Source organism: Halichondria panicea, chromosome 14 (assembly GCF_963675165.1).
Source record: "Halichondria panicea chromosome 14, odHalPani1.1, whole genome shotgun sequence".
Taxonomy (NCBI): domain Eukaryota; kingdom Metazoa; phylum Porifera; class Demospongiae; order Suberitida; family Halichondriidae; genus Halichondria; species Halichondria panicea.
Window position 1 is genome coordinate 5,552,178 of NC_087390.1, and position 17,491 is coordinate 5,569,668.

General features: G+C 40.4%; 2 protein-coding genes and 3 long non-coding RNA genes across 5 annotated transcripts; all 5 read left to right on the forward strand.

The window, feature by feature from the left end:
• The first annotated feature begins 3,877 nt into the window (after positions 1-3,877).
• LOC135348021 (uncharacterized) lies at positions 3,878-5,088 on the forward strand. Its single transcript, XR_010398621.1, has 3 exons — positions 3,878-4,400; positions 4,448-4,582; positions 4,646-5,088. It is a non-coding gene; the product is annotated as an uncharacterized LOC135348021 (long non-coding RNA).
• A 347-nt stretch (positions 5,089-5,435) lies between these two features.
• On the forward strand, positions 5,436-7,996 carry LOC135347935 (uncharacterized). Its single transcript, XM_064546074.1, has 5 exons — positions 5,436-5,961; positions 6,028-6,100; positions 7,002-7,031; positions 7,137-7,193; positions 7,468-7,996. The coding sequence occupies exons 1-5, from the start codon at positions 5,503-5,505 to the stop codon at positions 7,950-7,952; spliced, it is 1,104 nt and encodes a 367-aa protein (XP_064402144.1). The 5' UTR covers positions 5,436-5,502; the 3' UTR covers positions 7,953-7,996.
• Positions 7,997-9,212: 1,216 nt separating this feature from the next.
• Positions 9,213-10,058, forward strand: LOC135348010 (uncharacterized). The gene is made up of 2 exons (XR_010398602.1): positions 9,213-9,705; positions 9,760-10,058. It is a non-coding gene; the product is annotated as an uncharacterized LOC135348010 (long non-coding RNA).
• Positions 10,059-10,735: 677 nt separating this feature from the next.
• LOC135348020 (uncharacterized) lies at positions 10,736-11,588 on the forward strand. Its single transcript, XR_010398620.1, has 2 exons — positions 10,736-11,321; positions 11,410-11,588. It is a non-coding gene; the product is annotated as an uncharacterized LOC135348020 (long non-coding RNA).
• A 1,002-nt stretch (positions 11,589-12,590) lies between these two features.
• LOC135348151 (poly [ADP-ribose] polymerase tankyrase-1-like) lies at positions 12,591-16,897 on the forward strand. The gene is made up of 5 exons (XM_064546329.1): positions 12,591-12,724; positions 12,999-13,315; positions 13,546-13,647; positions 14,975-15,250; positions 16,809-16,897. The coding sequence occupies exons 1-5, from the start codon at positions 12,720-12,722 to the stop codon at positions 16,895-16,897; spliced, it is 789 nt and encodes a 262-aa protein (XP_064402399.1). The 5' UTR covers positions 12,591-12,719.
• The last annotated feature ends 594 nt before the right edge of the window (positions 16,898-17,491 follow it).

The window sequence follows — 17,491 nt, forward strand, 5'->3', positions numbered from 1 at the left end:
ATCTTTCTGCTACTTCTAATCTATAGCATCGTCAAAAGTTTCAAAGGGTTTAGTCGAGACATCGTTTGACAAATCTTTGTCATAGTCATCATCGCATACATCGCCGTATGCATCTTGATAGGAATTGCTCAGTTGGCTTTTTCTTTCTACATTTCCAGTTTGATCTATCCTAACTTCGGACACTACATGTTTGACACCAAACCTATTGGCGGAATGATATTTGAATGTGACCCAGCCATATACCTCTCAGCCTTCGTCAGTGTGACAATTATCTAATTTTCATCCTTTTGGCAGCTCTAGTAAGTTGGTACATTGCATCAAAAGTCAAGAAGTATTTTGCAACAGTTGTAGACAAATGGTTTGATCACTGTCTCCGTGTTTTCAAGGCGAAGACAACAGCTGTTACAATCCCAAGAGCAGGTAACAATTCGCCTATGTTCGAAGGTCGACTAGAAACACAGCTTTGAAAATATAATACTGTATATGCATGTATTTATGTACACTATGTATGGTTGTGAATGTGATTATAGATATAATTATGTACAACATAATTATATAGAATAGTTGCTACTTAATCTCAAATTTAGTTGTCAACTTAGCGTTATTTTAGAGACAGATCGGCCGGGAACGAGGTTAAGTAGTAACTATGAGGCTCACCGTAATAGATTAGTGCACTTCCGCTAGCAGCCAGTGAGAGCACAATCACAATCATTGCTGCAGCATTAGAGGGATTATTATAATTATCAGCACTCCAAAAGTTAATACGGTATATGTTCTTACCAGTGCACAAATTCCCAAGGCAGAATGCTACAGTGGAAGAAACACAAAATACAATCTGTGTGTAGATATGAAAGCTATACATGCATACCGAGAAATAAAATTAATTACTGCATGGTTTGAGTTAGTGCGTGGATGATGCTGCATGCTCTGAGCTCACCACCAATAGAATGCTTCTTTCTTTCTTCTCTAGATTGAATCTCGCCCTATGTTAATAATTATAGTAAAGCATGGAAGCAAAGCTTTATAATACTGTGAACTGGCTTACTGTTATTGGCACAAAATAGGTTCAGCTTTAATTTCGAAGTTGAATGCCCATGCAGGAACGACAAGAATGGGGGGACTAGCCGGCTCTATAGTCGGGAGTGATTCTCGTCTGTTTTGCTCTTCTCTGATTCGTCTCAAGATATCGTCATGTCCGGCATGTAGCCTCGATCCCAGGCCGAGTTTTCGCTTTTATAACGGTTAGGCGAACAACTGGGCCTGGTACTAGTTGTCTGCGCATGCGTCAGTCGTTCGTCAGATTCTGACGAATGGATATTCTCGTTCACTTTTGTGACATTTATATTCGTGTACTATCGTGTACTAGATCAGTTCCCGTTTTATCATTATTGGAATCGATTGGAATGGCTCTTAGCTGAAGCTTCTCTCTTCTCTGAAGCTTATTCTGAAGACTGAACAACAAGGGAAGAGGTATAAAGCTTTATCAAGCTTGTTAAGGTCAGATATTTTTGTGTGGGCCCTATGGCCGGCTATGCTATCAAGTCGTTCATGTTTGGCAAGAATGTAGGTAGACTATAGTTTCATCATTAATATGGTGGATCAAGTGAAGAGTGTGAGCTAGAGAACTTGGTGCTGCCATCATCAGCTCGTCAACAATGACACTATAACCGAGAAATTTAATATGTATAGATCTACACGTATTTAAAATGTCTACTTCTCTGTACAGGAGCAATGGCTAATATCCAGCTATCCCAACAGTGCTCCTCTTGGCTATACTAACGGACGAGACTGGACAGTTTGAGGTAAGGGTTTAACCGTCTTTGGTTTCTTTTAATATTGTCCTATACTCACAGACACAGGACTGGAGTATGACCTGCTCATTTGAGCGTTGCTGGGTAGCTCAGAGACATCAAGAGAATCTACGTTTTCTCAAGCAATGAGTTACGAGTTGGGGCCTAGAATCAGAGAAGTCCAGCAGCCTGCTAAATCTTTTTGAAATGTAATTTGAAGGCATTCAATCATCCTGAAGTTGCCCTGGGTCACTGTAATTGTGCTGCAGCACAACTGGCAACTCCCCAGGCCTTTGTGAAGCAGCTCCCTATGTGCACCTTTTGTGTACTCACTCTGTGCATTTTCTGTGTACAAATTTCGATTATTGATTTATTAAATATTTTTGCCGACCACAAATATACAATGAAAATTTAACGCATGCGCAGACAACTAGTACCAGGCCCAGTTGTTCGCCTAACCGTTATAAAAGCGAAAACTCGGCCTGGGATCGAGGCTAGTCCGGCATGCTGTGCAGTGGATTGTTCCAAAGCTAGAATGAAACTGTCCAGAGATCTATTCTTGTGAACTAGAACCGACAGCGAGCTCGGTACACACTCGTATATTGCCCCCAGACTCTCTGACTTTTTTAATCCAGTGGTAGTCATCGTCAGTTATCGGCATCCTTTCTGAAACATATATACATTACAACAACATCGATGTTGAGGTACTTTGCTATATCGGGTAGAACAGCATAGAGAAGTGGAACATTCGGAGTGTCGGGTACACTAATCCAGCGGTTGGGGTTGGGGCTGGCCTGCATGCATGCATGTGTGAATAATAGTAGCTATTTGCTATACGTGCAATATAATAAAGATTGGCCATAAAATATTTAGGTATATATGTACAGATATCCATAATGTATATTTTAGTTATTAAAAACTAATGTTGAACATGCAGTTTTAGGCTTACCATTCTTGTAACTAGTAGAATTGAAGAGGTTTGTCAAATTAAAGGCTGTTTACCTGTAGTCTTTTTGGTGAATAAACATATACACCCACTGATCAGGCCACAAAGGGGACAATGCACATGCATGCACTCATTGCCATGAATCCACTTTCAATATTCATGGGGGATTTAGGAGATCTGTGAGTGTCTATACTATATGGAATATAAAACTCTGAGTATAACTGCATGGCATTACAGGGCCGTAGCCACCAGTCAGGTTAGTCAGGTTTCAACCTGACCACTTTTTCCGAGGTGAATAGGCAATGGTCGTCACTACAGTAAACACGTAATGGACAAAAAATGCAGTGAACTTCTTCTGCAGTGCAAAACATGCAAGCATGCTAGAACTATAAGTGATCAAGACTATTAATCTACATGCTATCATTGCTATGGCGAGAGAGAATTCCTTCCAAGTCTTCCAGACCAAGCTCACCATCCAGCTAACCATTTTTTGTTCCCCAAGTGATCATTTGGAAAGTCCAAACCAGTTCTGTGGTCTTGCCAAATACAACTTTGCTGTTTCTCCATCATGATAAGAATCAATGTTGTGTTCAATGTTGTGTTCTGTAACATTTGTGTTAGGGCTAAGCTTTAAAGCTGAACAGAATCTAGTCCAGCAGTATAGCCAGTAGAGAAGGGGCGTTACCAACGATACCTGAAATGGGCGTGACCTTAATTCAAAATTCGGCGCGCGTAACAACCTGACCACTCTAAAGTTGGTGGCTACGGCCCTGATGGTGAGATCAGACTAGCTCATACGGACTTCCAACTGAGTTGTTCATTCATCTGATTTATTGTGATATACCATGCACTCGGCCTGGGAACACAAGGAGGAATACCAGGCTGACTCTGATATTTATGCAGTTCAGTGAGCAGTTCAGATTATAGACAGAAGTTCACCTGTTGTAGGCTTAGTTATGAGTTCGGATTTACCTGCATGTGGACTGTAATACTCAGGCTATAGCTTCAATTATTATAATTAATATAATTTATTTAAATCATAAGTCGCTATAGTCGTTCCGTATTATACTCCATGTACATGTATAGCGGATATATTTCATTGCGGAATGAGGTAGATCTATGTGTGCACTAGCCTCGATCCCAGGCCGATCCGTCTCCAATTGAACGCTAGGTCGCCTCCTCGGCCTGGTATTGATTGTATCTGGGCGTGTATCTGGGCATGTGCTGTGGTTGCTGTGGTTGCTCAGGTATTTGCTAAAAAAGAGCGAATACCTGAGCAAGGTGGAGCGAATAGAAACACTAATAGTGTATGTAAGCATACTTACTCCGTAAAATCACCGTTAAATCACAAAGAACTCCGTGTCATAGGTCTATTCTTTGCAAGTTTAGTTTGTCAGAGATATAGGCTTAGCTAGAGTGTGAGGAGCTGTCTTGTGCGAAGGAAGAAGGAGCATCACTCTTGTGAAAGAACAGACCTAGGTTCTCAAGTTTCTGCTATCAGTTGGTTACCTTTGATTGACTACACAATTTAATACAAGCGCTTGATAGACCATTGATTGCCAGATACACTTGGTAGAGTCTATCCTCAGACTCTGGCCATCGATCTCTTGTATACTATGCTCAGGGGTGTCCACAAGTGGCTGGGCCTGGGATGTATTGTCAAGGTGAGCAATATAAATCACCTTTCATCATTGGAAATTGTACACTATAGCCTATAGCCCAATCCTTGGTATCTGGATCAAGATATGACATTACGGCATTGGCACTGGTGTTGTGTTAGCCTCCTTCACCGGCCTTCAAGGAAGTGCGGCCTGGGATCGAGGCTAGTTTTGTGTGGACCGTCACTGTGAGTTATAAAATGTATCAGTAGTGGAATGGTGAATTTAAGTTCATACTAATTTGTATACAGGAGCAAAATGGAACCTTCCCCTCCAACCCCCGTCGTACTCCTCCTAGCTGATGGGTGCGAACTCATTGAAAGAGGATACCCCAGTGCCACTCGTGTCCTTCCTAAGGGGCCGATCTTATAGAACTACCTGCACTAAAACTACTGACGTGGAATGGCTCTTTCAACACTTGTGGTTGCTATCCTGACCAGTGATGTCAGGATTCTACTGTCTCTTGATGCACTGTGAACACACAATCTTTGTTATACCACCTGAAGGCTTAGCAGGCATATCCAACGCAGTATTTATTAAGTCTTTCTGGAAGCTCTTGTTTGAGATCTTCGCTTCTAAACATCTGCATTTATTTATGGACGCAGTACCGCTGTGCACTCTACAGAGTATTAATTTCTAGTGTCATTATATCATTATATCACTGTATTTTTAGCCAACTGTTGAACTGAAGATTTTACAGTACATTGTACATGCATAGCATTCCTCTTGATACTTACCAGTTTCCGGTCACGCCCAGATACAATCAATACCAGGCCGAGGAGGCGACCTAGCGTTCAATTAGAGACGGATCGGCCTGGGATCGAGGCTATGTGTGCACAAATCACTATTATACAAAGCATTGATGTCATTGCGGTCACTAGCCTCGATCCCAGCCCCCTTGTTTCAATTGAGAGCGGCCTGGAATCGAGGCTATGTGGTCACCAATGCACAGAACTTGTAGTGATTCGTGTGCTCTGGTGCTTAGTCTCATAAATCAGCCGCCCTTCCACAGAGAGCGCTGTGCTATGTAATGGCACAGAAGTGGGGGAGACCCCCATTATATTATAAAATAAACAAAGCTGACTCAACTGCTTTACCCAAGGTCAAGATGTCACAGTCAACTTTATGTCAGTCCTCCCAGTACAGAGCTATTCAGAACCTCTATGCTGACTTAGTGGAAGCTATCTATCCAGAAATACAAAACATTATGGCCAAAGCATTCAGCAAGAATATAATTGGAAAAGAACTACTGGATATATCCATGGAATCGAGTATTACAGCTAATCATAAAGCTAAAATGTTTATGTCTGCTATTGTTTCTCGAATAAAGCTCGACAGTAATGCTTTCGATGTATTCCTGAAGCTGTTGAAAAAAGTAGAATCATTGGAGTACATGCAAGAACGTTTAGAACAAGAAGTGGCTAACCTTCAGCGTGAATCAGCTTCGAATCTACTTTCAGATGATACTACTGATGTCCAAAGCGATACACAACAGTTACTACCTAACCTTGATCCGTCTGAGGAAATTGAGCTCATTGCTCCTGCTGAGGAGAACTCAGACTTAGAAGTAAGTTGTGTTGTCCGATTGTATGATTGTAATGTGATTATTGATAGAGAATGGTTGTTTGTTCAGGAACCCCATGACATGCGACAGGGAGAAGAAGGCCAGTATTACACAGCCAAAGAGATTCAATTCTTAAACAAAAGTGAGACCAATTTTGAGTAACTGGGTTTACAGAATTTAATAGAACAGGTTAAATCACAGGGCGCGTGTATATAGCTACCATTATTTCCTGGTTGCCCAGAAATTCCTCCCCCCAGGAGCTTGCTGAGAAAAATGGGTTGGGCTTCTATCAAGCAGCCCTGCCCACCTTTTCTGTCTGCAATCAGTCATCATGCAGAGATAGCAAAGCATTAGCAAAGCGTTTCACGTTGTCACATCCTTTGGCTTTGTCCCAGCTATAGGAATCAATTCTGCTCCAGTATTGTATTTCTCAGACTCAGGTTCTAAGCACAACTTTATTCAGGAAGTAGATCTACTACAATCCCAGAGGAAGAATGTTTTAATCATAAAGCTGCTTCCGGAGGACTTTAATTGAATTCCATTCATCTGCTTTTCCTTTAGTATCTCCAATTCGCATGGAGCTATATATATAGCTGAGTGGAATTCAATTAAAGTCCTCCGGAAGTATAGCTTTATGATTATTTTGATCCTGACGATCCTCCTCTGCTACAATATCCCAACCACATGAAACTTCTCGTTCAATTGTGCTCATGCAGCTAGACATAATAGCTTGGAATTGACACCTGCATGCCTTTTAGCTATAATTATAACTTAAAGACAATGAACACAAGCAGTAAGGTGTGCCCCAGGGTGTGGCAACGGAAGTTTATACAGTAATAAACCACTCAGTCTCTATTTGGCTAGTAAGATAGGAAGTTTAAACAATTTCACAGACACTACTGCGCCTCCTATATTGGGAAACCCTGTCTTGAAAGTCTGGCTACGCCCCTTTACGAAGCAATTACATAGCTGAGTGTGCAATGAATTACTGAGTGTGCAATTACTGCTTGCATGCATTTACTTTAATTATGTACCCTTTATAGGATACTTCTCGCTTGGGCAATGTTACACAGGTATGTGGTGCTATAGTGTATAGTGTATACATGTATGCAATTAAGGATCCGAGTGGAGTAATTTATGATTTATTTACTTCATTGTTCGACCTATCATGAATATAGTATATCTACTTCTGGCTGTTTCTTTGTACGCTGTTGGGACTGTTGGAATTGGATTAGGTAATATAAGTTGAATTAACTTGGAATGATATGTATACCGTTTCAGAGGGAAATTTTCGCGGGTGCAAATTTCGCTATTTGGCTCCAGAGTCCTGAGCAAAAATGTTCATGGGTTCTATTATTATGCATGTGAAATACCGGTGCGTGGGAGTTTATCCCAGTTTTAATTTTCGTGTTAAACTGCTCTGCCCTCGAAAAACGCGAAATTTTGCACTCCACGAAAATTTCCCGCTATAAAGTATCTTAATTAATTTTGGTGTGTTCTATTCATTAGGAGTGCGTATAATTGCTGGTATGGATGACTGCAAGTCAGTGTCAATAACAGTTTATGGAAAGACTCAGCTGATCGGTTTACTGAATGCTGGATATGGTGCATTTGTACTACTAGTCGGAGTTTCTTTGAATTTGATTGCCACGTTTTTTGCTCTACTAACTCCATATCTTTGCTGTAGATTGTTTGGAAAGTGTCAACATCGAGGATGGAGAGTTCCATTATGTATTGGTGCTCTGTTAGGAATTTGTGGTTTGATCACTGCTGGCGCTACTGCAATTTACTCTGTTATTGCTGGTGCGTCTTTTTATCCTCTTACACAGCAGGAGTTTGAAATTCCTTACTGTTTTAGAATTCATTACTACTCAACTTTTGTATTCCTTCTTATCACACATGTACTGACATCAGTTGTTGCAGCTGTGTGTCTTATCGCTTTCTTGATTAAGTGTATTTTTGCTTTAATTAAGTGCACTATCTTTAGTAATTAAAATGTTCTGCATAATTATTTATTTTTCTCAATGAAAATACACCCACTCTATATAAAGTACATGAGCGTATATAGTGCCTGCATGTACAAACAAAGAATAAAAATAACACTGTATACGTAACAGTTATTATAAGTAATATACATAGCTAATAAAAATTCTACCAGCAAAAATTTAAAGAGCAAATCTAACGGTAGCCTCGATCCCAGGCCGAGTTTTCGCTTTTATAACGGTTAGGCGAACAACTAGGCCTGGTACAGTTGAGCCTCGGTTATCCGAATCCCGGTTATCCGAATCCTCGATTATCCGAATGCTAGAGCATAGTGCAATCTGAGCATGCGCAGTAGGAAATTGCCCACGTGGCTGGCAAAAAGCCAGCTTTTGATTATCCGAATATTTCACTTACCCGAATGGGCCCGGGGACAAAGGTGTTCGGATAACCGAGGCTCAACTGTACTAGTTGTCTGCGCATGTGTCAGTCGTTTGTCCAGAGATACAAAAGAAAGGGGATTGGAAACGAAATTTTTACGAAATTTTTGCGTGAAGCATTCCGTGTTATAGGGCGTGGCTAAAACTACAAAGGATTATATTTATAGTCAGCATGCTCATTACCAGTCTTGACTGCTCTACAATGTGCTATACATAGAAACAGTGAAATTGATCATTTTTAATGTTGATTTTTCTAAAAAGTAAAGAGAATTTAGCTCTAAAAAGTCGACTAAGCCATGCAGCCACTATTACTAGACAAATAAATGCTATGCAAGAAGAAATAGCCTTTACTATGAAGTCGTAGGAGGGACAGGCCCGTGGTGTGTCTAAAAGTATACTAAAGCAGTTTGAAGGACTATACTGCAAACGTTTATGAACAGTACAGCTTATTTATAGCATGAAGCCATTCTATGTAGCACTTAGATACATAATAACCAAGTCAAGCAATGTCCTTTGCTGTTTTGACTTCACAGGAGGGACAGAGAAAAGTTGACATAGAGTAATTCAAGCTAAACTCAAAAAAATTGGAAACAGAGTAAAGACAACGGACTTAGAGCTTGTCAGTGGTATAAGCTTACTTCTCTCAAGTATCTCCCAGGCCCTGAGTGATCTCTAGTGGATAGGAGAGCTAGAAACCAGGGATACAAAACTTTTCCATGTAATTATTTGCGAGCGCAATAATTACACGGAGTGCTTCACCGGATGTCAGTCCTTTTACATAGGGCGTGGGCGGTCGTTTCCAATCCCTTTCTTTTGTATCTCTGGTTTGTCAGATTCTGACAATGGATATTCTCGTTCACTTTCGTGACATTTATATTCGTGTACTATCGTGTACTAGAAGTCAGTTCCCGTTTTATCATTATTGGAATGGCTCTTAGCTGAAGCTTCTCTCTTCTCTGAAGCTTAGAAAACATTATTCTGAAGACTGAACAACAAGGGAAGAGGTATAATCAAGCTTGTTAAGGTCAGACATTTTTGTGTGGGCCCTGTGCTATGAAATCTTGTTTATGTTTGGCAAGATCAAGCTAGGTAGACTATAGTTTCATCATTAATAGGTGGATCAAGTGAAGAGTGTGAGCTAGAGAAGTTGGTGCTGCCATCATCAGCTCGTTGACAATGACACTATAACCTGTTTAATACGAGAAATTTAATAGATCTACACGTGTTTAGAATGTCTACTTCTCTGTACAGGAGCAATGGCTAATATCCAGCTATCCCAACAGTGCTCCTCTTGGCTATACTAACGGACGAGACTGGACAGTTTGAGGTAAGGGTTTAACCGTCTTTGGTTTCTTTAATAATTATTGTCCTATACTTACAGGACTGAAGTATGACCTGCTCGTTCGAGCGTTGCTGGGTAGCTCAGAGGCATCAAGAGAATCTACGTTTTCTCAAGAGTTACGAGTTGGGGCCTAGAATCAGAGAAGTCCAGCAGCCTGCTAAATCTTTTTGAAACGTGGCCTTCAATCAACCTGAAGTTGCCCTGGGTCACTGTAATCGTGCTGCAGCACAATTGGCAACTCCCCAGGCCCTTGTGAAGCAGCTCTCTATGTGAATCTTTTGTGTACTCACTCTGTGCATTTTCTGTGTACAAATTTCGATTATAAATATTTTTGCCGACCACAAATACAATGAAAATTTGACGCATGCGCAGACAACTAGTACCAGGCCTTGTTCACCTAACCGTTATAAAAGCGAAAACTCGGCCTGGGATCGAGGCTAATCTAACGGGTGCATGGCAATGACTGCATATATACTCTCTCCTGGGGGGTGTGGCACTTATCTCGGCTTATAATTGTACTCTTGATTTTCCCATAATTATATACTGAAATTTCATAATAATTTCCAAGCAGTGCATGGATTCCCTCCTTGATCTCACATTGTGGGTCCTGGAGAACCAAATTTAATCATGTAACATAATATTATGGAACACGATAATTATCTAGTGATTATGTTAAGTACATTAAAGAATCCTAAAGCCCTAACACATCCGGATTCAAGTAACTACTCACCTCATACTCCATCATGCACCTGTGCAGCTATCCTTAATACGACATGTCAATTGAATATTGCTATTGTTACTGCATGCACATGCACCTGTTGTTTGTTCCATTGCATGAATATCAACATGATCATGAATGTATTTACTGCAGGTTAGCCTCGATTCCAAGCCGCTGAGAAAGACGGCCTGGTATACACTGTTTACGCATGCGCCAGAATTACCCAGAATCTAGGTAATCGTAAATTGTAGTATATTTATCAGTATTCTTATTCCGCATTAGTTTGTAAAACATTGATATCCATTTCATTTATAATGATGTCATTGAAAAAAGAAATCTAGTCCAAGTTGTGTAATGGCTGCTACCTTCTCTTCTGCTCTCGCGTACGCGTTATCCTGTGTTGGAAAACCAGGTCTAGTCTTGAAAGACAAGCAGCTGGAGGCGTTGAAGTGTCTGTACGCTGGTGTTTATGTGGGTACCGTACCGACCGGCTATGGCAAGTCCCAGCAGAGAGCAAGTCCATCTGCTTTCCAGACACTCCCTTTCTTGATTGATGTGAAGCTTGACAGGACCAGTGCACCTCTCTCTGAAAGAAGTGTTGTGATGGTGATTTCTCCTCTTGTTTCTCTGAGTGAAGCCATCTTTAAAGTGTTAGTGTGTCTGTTCGACGTTCAGTGCCATTCTCTCTGGAAGGAAGTATTGTTGTGACATTTGCCGAAAATTGGTCACAGAGTAAGTACGTGGTATCTGATCCGAGAACTGTGTGGCCTGAATGTGTTTACAATCCGAGGGACTTGTGTGTATCCGATCCGAGGGACTTGTTGCTTGAGTGTGTATCCGGACTTGTTGCTTGAGTGTGTATTAATGGATAGTGCGCTCAATGGTAAATCTATTGTGTAAATCAATAAGTAGTCCTCACATTATGTTACGTCACAGCCACTGTACTTATCCACATTTATTTTTTACCACAGGTTTAACTAATTTCTTATGAGATTAACTTGTCGCCTGAGTGTGTATCCGATCCGAGCCTCAAGTTAATGAATAAATCTACAGAGCTGATGTTTTACTTAGCTGTCTCTGTCTACAGTATATACAGAGAGGTAGCCTCTCCTTTTTCTTTTTTCTGTTCTTTATCAATAAGATAAAATACTGTTTAACGTTCAATGAGATAAAATACGGTAAATAATAAATTAATTGTCCACCCACACGCCAACAGTAAATACCAGGCCCACTATTCAAGTTAGACTCGCAAGCCACTCCCTTTTCTCTGATTGGACGGGGGCGGGAGAAAAGGGACTGGTGACTCTGGGACACATTTTGTGTCTCTACCAGAATTTGGGTAGAGATTATTCATTGATTTTTCCACGTGATCCAAAAATTGCGTGAGGTTAAGTAGAATTGCGTAGCCTGCAAAAGTGATCGCGGGCTTCTTAGCTACAGTTTAAGAATGGATGCTAGTGCTAGAAAAGAGAAGATGATGGAGTAATAACATCATCAGGCATTCAGCTAGGATATAGTCATCTAAGACACCAGCAGAGATTAGCTTGTTTTAGTTTTACGTGATGAGAACTGGCAGCCGAAAGTCATTGGTTGCCTAAAGCTTTTAATAACCTGTACAATACAAGACAGATAATGGCAGACGGCAGCAGTTGAATTGAGAGTAGTCAGACTTGTACAAGCTGTCTTAAATCGCTGCCACTCCTCAGTTCAAAGAAGGACTGCCAAGATTTCTACGTTCATCAGCTGTTCCATGCTAATCCACAAGTTGTGGCACAACAGACACTGGTACAAGGATCTATAAAATCAAAAGGCTGGCTAGATAGATCTGTATACTTGTCTTCTGTGTGTCTTTAGCCTTTGACACATCAGAATAAATTGGATAATTTGCACGTGACATTAATAGCATTCCTGATTTACACAAGCTGTAGCCCAGAGTCACCAGTCCCTTTTCTCCCTCCCCCGTCCAATCAGAGAAAAGGGAGTGGCTTGCGAGTCTACTATTCAAGGGGCTGGAGTCGAGGCTAACTGCAGGTCTACTATACATCCGAGCCATCACCATTATGAGGTGATTATAATTGGCACTTGATAGGAATTTTCTCACCAATCCTCCCCCTTGAGTCAACAACACACACTTTGTGAATCTAATTGCAGACTTTGAAGGCGTTATTATACTATCGCTAACGCTGTGACTGTTATAAACAATGATATTGATCGTATGCAAGCCTTGATTTAAGCTAGTGATGTTACAGATCGAGACATTAGAAGCAAGTCACTGTCTGAAATGAGGTTAGTACACATACATGCATGACCACCATGTACCATGCAATGCCATGCACTGTTGTTTTTCACTGTTTATATATATGCCAGCTAATGCATGTAATATCATGCATTTGGCATGAATTGTATATCGTTATTATAACAACATTAACATTATCATGCACGCAGATGCATGCACACCTTATAATTATTATAGGCTACTACTAACTATATATGTATGCATGGCTACACTTATGTTATCTCCCCGTGCACTGTCACATGCATACATTGATGAACCACTCAGTCTCTATTTGGCTAGTAAGAATGGCCGTGACCAAGAAGTGCTTAGCCTGCTACAGAGTGGATATTCACCCAACAGTGACTACGACTCACTCCCTCACACATTCCAAACTAGGCCAGTTCATACTAGAGAACATGGTAGAGAAACTCCACTGCACATGGCATGTGCTTACAACCATTTCCGCAGTGCAGAGCTACTCATAAAGTTTGGAGCCATTGTAGCTGCTACAGATAACATTGGCTGGACCCCTTTACACTGGGCAAGTGCTAACAACAGTGAGGCAACTGCTAAGCTGTTACTGCAACACCACTGTCCCACAGGTGAGCAGGGTTCTATCCAGTATAGGGGTGAGGAGGGGGAGCTTCTCCCCTGAACATTTCACTCCCCTGCTCCCCCCAAACATCCTCACCTCACAATCTTATTGCTCACTATTAGGTAGCAACCTTGATTATAATGATTACATTAACATTATTGTATTAACATTATTACCCAACCTACTGTGCATGATTTCATGCTCAGCTCATGCATGTTTAACTAACCATGCATGCAGATATCACAGACAAGGATGGACACACTGCTGCTGATCTGGCCAGAAGGAATGGGCACTATGCTCTGGCCGACTATGTGGAGGCATTCCAGCCTGGACCTAGAGGTGAGTTTGGCCGTTAACTTGTATATATATGTATACAGTAAAAACACATTAGTTACTGTACGTAACATAAAACGAAACGCATCCTTTGAAATTTCATGTAGAAATAACATAAAAATTTCTGTCATTTTTTAACACTAAAATACAATGATAATTATGTATCTCAGGTTAAGGCCGTTTTTTCTTGAATTTGAAGAAAAAGTGTACTATAAAGAACTAGTGTTCAAGCTGGCGCTGTGCTAATGCCTCTCGCCATGTTTTTGCTTTCGCTCAAAAATATTAGAGTGTTATCTATAATGAATTTTATTAAAGTTAGCTTATCTATATAAAGTCACTGAGAAGAAAAGACTTATTTACGTGCATCTATTGTTGTTATTTATTGTATTATGTGGCTTACCAGGACCTCAAGAAAGAAGAAAATTGATTCTTCCAGGATCTGTAGTTCAGTGTATATAATATCTAAGAAGAAAAGACCGGTGTACATGCATATTGTTATCTATATTGTTATATGGTAGTGTTTGTGGCTTACCAGGCCCTCAAGACAAAGATGATTCTGCCAGGAGGATCTGGATATCTGGATCTTGGATATTATTTCTCACACATTGAATGAGCGCGCATGCGCATTACATCCACAGGAATAATTAAAAGGGTGTGTCCAAAGAGATCAATTTCACAAATGCTACTGCTAGCTAGCTAAACAGTAGCCTCGATCCCAGGCCGAGTTTTCGCTTTTATAACGGTTAGGCGAACAACTAGTTGTAAAAGCGAAAACTCGGCCTGGGATCGAGGCTAATGATTTGTATGCTTATTGTACAAAATACGTGATAGCAGCCCTAAATATCCACTTGGTTTCTATTACACTGTAGTAAGAGCTTTTGATACTAAGATTGAACTATGAAAGTGATTATTGGAGGCAGCAAGTTAATGTACACAACAAGGCAGTAACCATGGCAACAGTGTTATCATCCTGATCCATTTTACGTATAATATTATAATAAGAATCCCGAATATAAAGGTACACAATGAAACCATTACACAATGACAATGAAGAGACTGCAATGCACCCTCATTTATGGCCAATATTTGTGAAACGGCCTTAACCAACCTGAGATCTCAGTACGTAATTATAACATAAGTGTTTTTGCTGTGTATAATTATAGTATTATAGTTTATATACTTAGCAGGTGTATATTAGTCAGTGGTACACACAAGTCATATTCTAGGTGATACGTCCATAAAGATATTATGATAACCCTCCAGTTTACATAGCCCTCAATATTATAAATACAACAATGACAATACCGCATGCAGGATAGACTATTATATGTAGGTCCTCTGCCTTTGTACCCAACACTGGAACAGCTCAGTAAGCTGGATTGTGATAGTCCCGCACTTCGTCTCGGTGCTCGCATATTGAACGTGGGTGATTGCTTTGAGAATTTTCGGTCGCGGCCCCGGACCACCGGCTACTATCTCTCAACAGAAACTCTCCGTATAGCCAAAATCAAGAATATTGACATGCAGTGGAAGGATATTGTGGAAGGTCTATTGGGCATTAGAGAAAGAGGATTGGTATATACTGTGCTCCAGGAGTATAGTTACTCAGGTAGGTACGCTGTTTTTTGCTTGAAATTGAAGAAAACGTGTAGTATAAAAAACTACCATTTTTTGTAAATCTCGTCAATTACACATTATTTTTTCCAAAATGTATTGAATACCTTTCATCTGATAGCATTATTACCATAGTTACTATCTTGGTATGTGCGTTAACTGTGACCAAACACGTGAATATGCTGCCTCCAATACCAAGTTGTAGAAAACTATGTTGGTATCAGAAGAAAGCTTAAGATCTACTAGAAACAATCCGGATATTTGGTATGAACTCATTCTAGCTCTGATTACAGCAAATTTATTGAATAAAATGCTCAAAAATTGTGAAAATGTTGTATGCCTACTGTAAAAAATACGTGATAGCAGCCCTAAATATCCACTTGGTTTCTATTGTACTGTAGTAAAAGCTGATACTAAGATTGTACCATGAAAGTGATTATTGGAGGCAGCGTTCTTTGGTTTAAGTAAATAGCAAGTTAACGTATGCAACAAGGTAGTAACCATGGCAACGATGTTATCATCCTGATCCATTTTAAATATGAATCCCGAATATAAAGGTACACAGTGAAACCATTACACAATAACAATGAATGGATTGCAATACACCCTCATTTATGGCCCATATTTATGAAACGGCCTTAACCAACCTGAGTAGCATGACAGCATAATTATGACATTCTTGTTCGGGAAACTTCGTTGGTGCATGCTCGTACTGCATACCGTATAGTGCTACAAGCATAAAGTTTGGCGATTTGGCAGATTTTACTGTCAAATTAAGTTTTCCGGTAGACACAACGTCATTGCAGCAGTATAGCCACGCCAAATTAAAAGTGCCAATTACGTTCAAATGGCTCATCCGCCAATATAATACCTGCCAACTTTTCCAGTTATATATGGTCCAAAAATCAGAGTGCATGCATTAGTGGCATATCTAGGATTCTTGAAGGGGGTTCAGTGGCATAGCCAGGATTTTTGAAAGGGCAGGGCTCAAATTACTAAGTTTAGCGGGGCAAGGACTCTGGATTTTAGACGGTCAGCATGCATGCGCTGGAGAGTTTTTATAACCCTGCATGTACAAGCTTCGCCACTGTGCATAAAGGTCAATATTGCTGTTACTTGAGTCAGCTTATATTCTGCGTGTCCTGCGCATTCATAATGTGCATGCAGCAACATTGCTATAGCATTGTTGCTGCATGCACATTACGACAGCATAAAATTGCTATACTGTATAAAAAGTACTGCAGAAGACTGAGTGAGTGAGTATAAACTTTTTTCAGCCAGTTGCAAGGCAGTATAGTCAATGAGTTTGCCTGTTAATTGGCAACCGAGAGGACTTTAATAAGAACTGGCCAATAATTTTATAGAGTGAGTTTTTGTATTCACTTTCTGAATATTCACTGTACACTCCTCATTCATTCCATAACGTGCCATAACGTAAATGGTCAACACAGCCGCTCAAACGGGGTTTCGCCCTTTTCTGCTTTTTCTAACTAGCTCCCCCCCCCCTTATATTTTTCCTGGATCTGCCCCTGAACAGAATATACCAACTGCAGGGGAAGGTGATAGTATTATGTCAGTGGGTGCATTCTATGGCTGGTCCCAATCGGATATTCAAGACCCACCTCTACCAGGTGAAAATTAACCTTTCATTCCTTGGCTATAGATCAGCTTACTTCTCTTTAAGCACACACTATATATACTCGAGTATGACCCACAACTAATTTAACAGTTCTTTGGTGTTTGCACATACAGCTATACCACTCTTTCTAGCCTGTGCCAATGGCCACTTGGACACAGTCAAGCACTGTTACTTTAGGAGTGTGTGTTGTTACGGTAAGTTCATCTTATACGTTTATACCATTTGCGGGAAATTTTCATGGGGCAAAAAATATTCATGGTTTTCGTGGTTGAAGCTCTAACCACGAATGAAGCGATCTTGCCTGCAGTAACCACAAACATTATTATCCAGAAGTGACTATACTCAACCACGAATGTTTTGCCCGAGAAATTACCGGCAATATACTGTAGTAGGTATAATCATACCCCACTATTCCTCACCATTTGTAAGCGTTTCAGGCTTGATCTTGAGAGCATTTCAAGTGCCGTGTTACTAGAATATTTTGCTGGTGAAAAACCTTTGCAAATGAACCAAATCAGCTGAAAATTTGATCATTAATTTGCGAGCATTCTGGCAAGGATTGTGTGTATTTACTAATTTAGGTTTGCAGATTTTATT

Bases quoted from the DNA above. Each gene is read 5' to 3' on its own strand.
- LOC135347935 (XM_064546074.1), top strand. From the start codon at position 5,503: ATGTCACAGTCAACTTTATGTCAGTCCTCCCAGTACAGAGCTATTCAG. The intron at 6,101-7,001 runs GTGAGACCAATT...TACCCTTTATAG, and splicing joins GATTCAATTCTTAAACAAAA to GATACTTCTCGCTTGGGCAA. The intron at 7,194-7,467 runs GTAATATAAGTT...TCTATTCATTAG, and splicing joins GACTGTTGGAATTGGATTAG to GAGTGCGTATAATTGCTGGT.
- LOC135348151 (XM_064546329.1), top strand. The intron at 13,316-13,545 runs GTGAGCAGGGTT...CCATGCATGCAG, and splicing joins GCAACACCACTGTCCCACAG to ATATCACAGACAAGGATGGA. The intron at 15,251-16,808 runs GTAGGTACGCTG...TACCAACTGCAG, and splicing joins CCAGGAGTATAGTTACTCAG to GGGAAGGTGATAGTATTATG.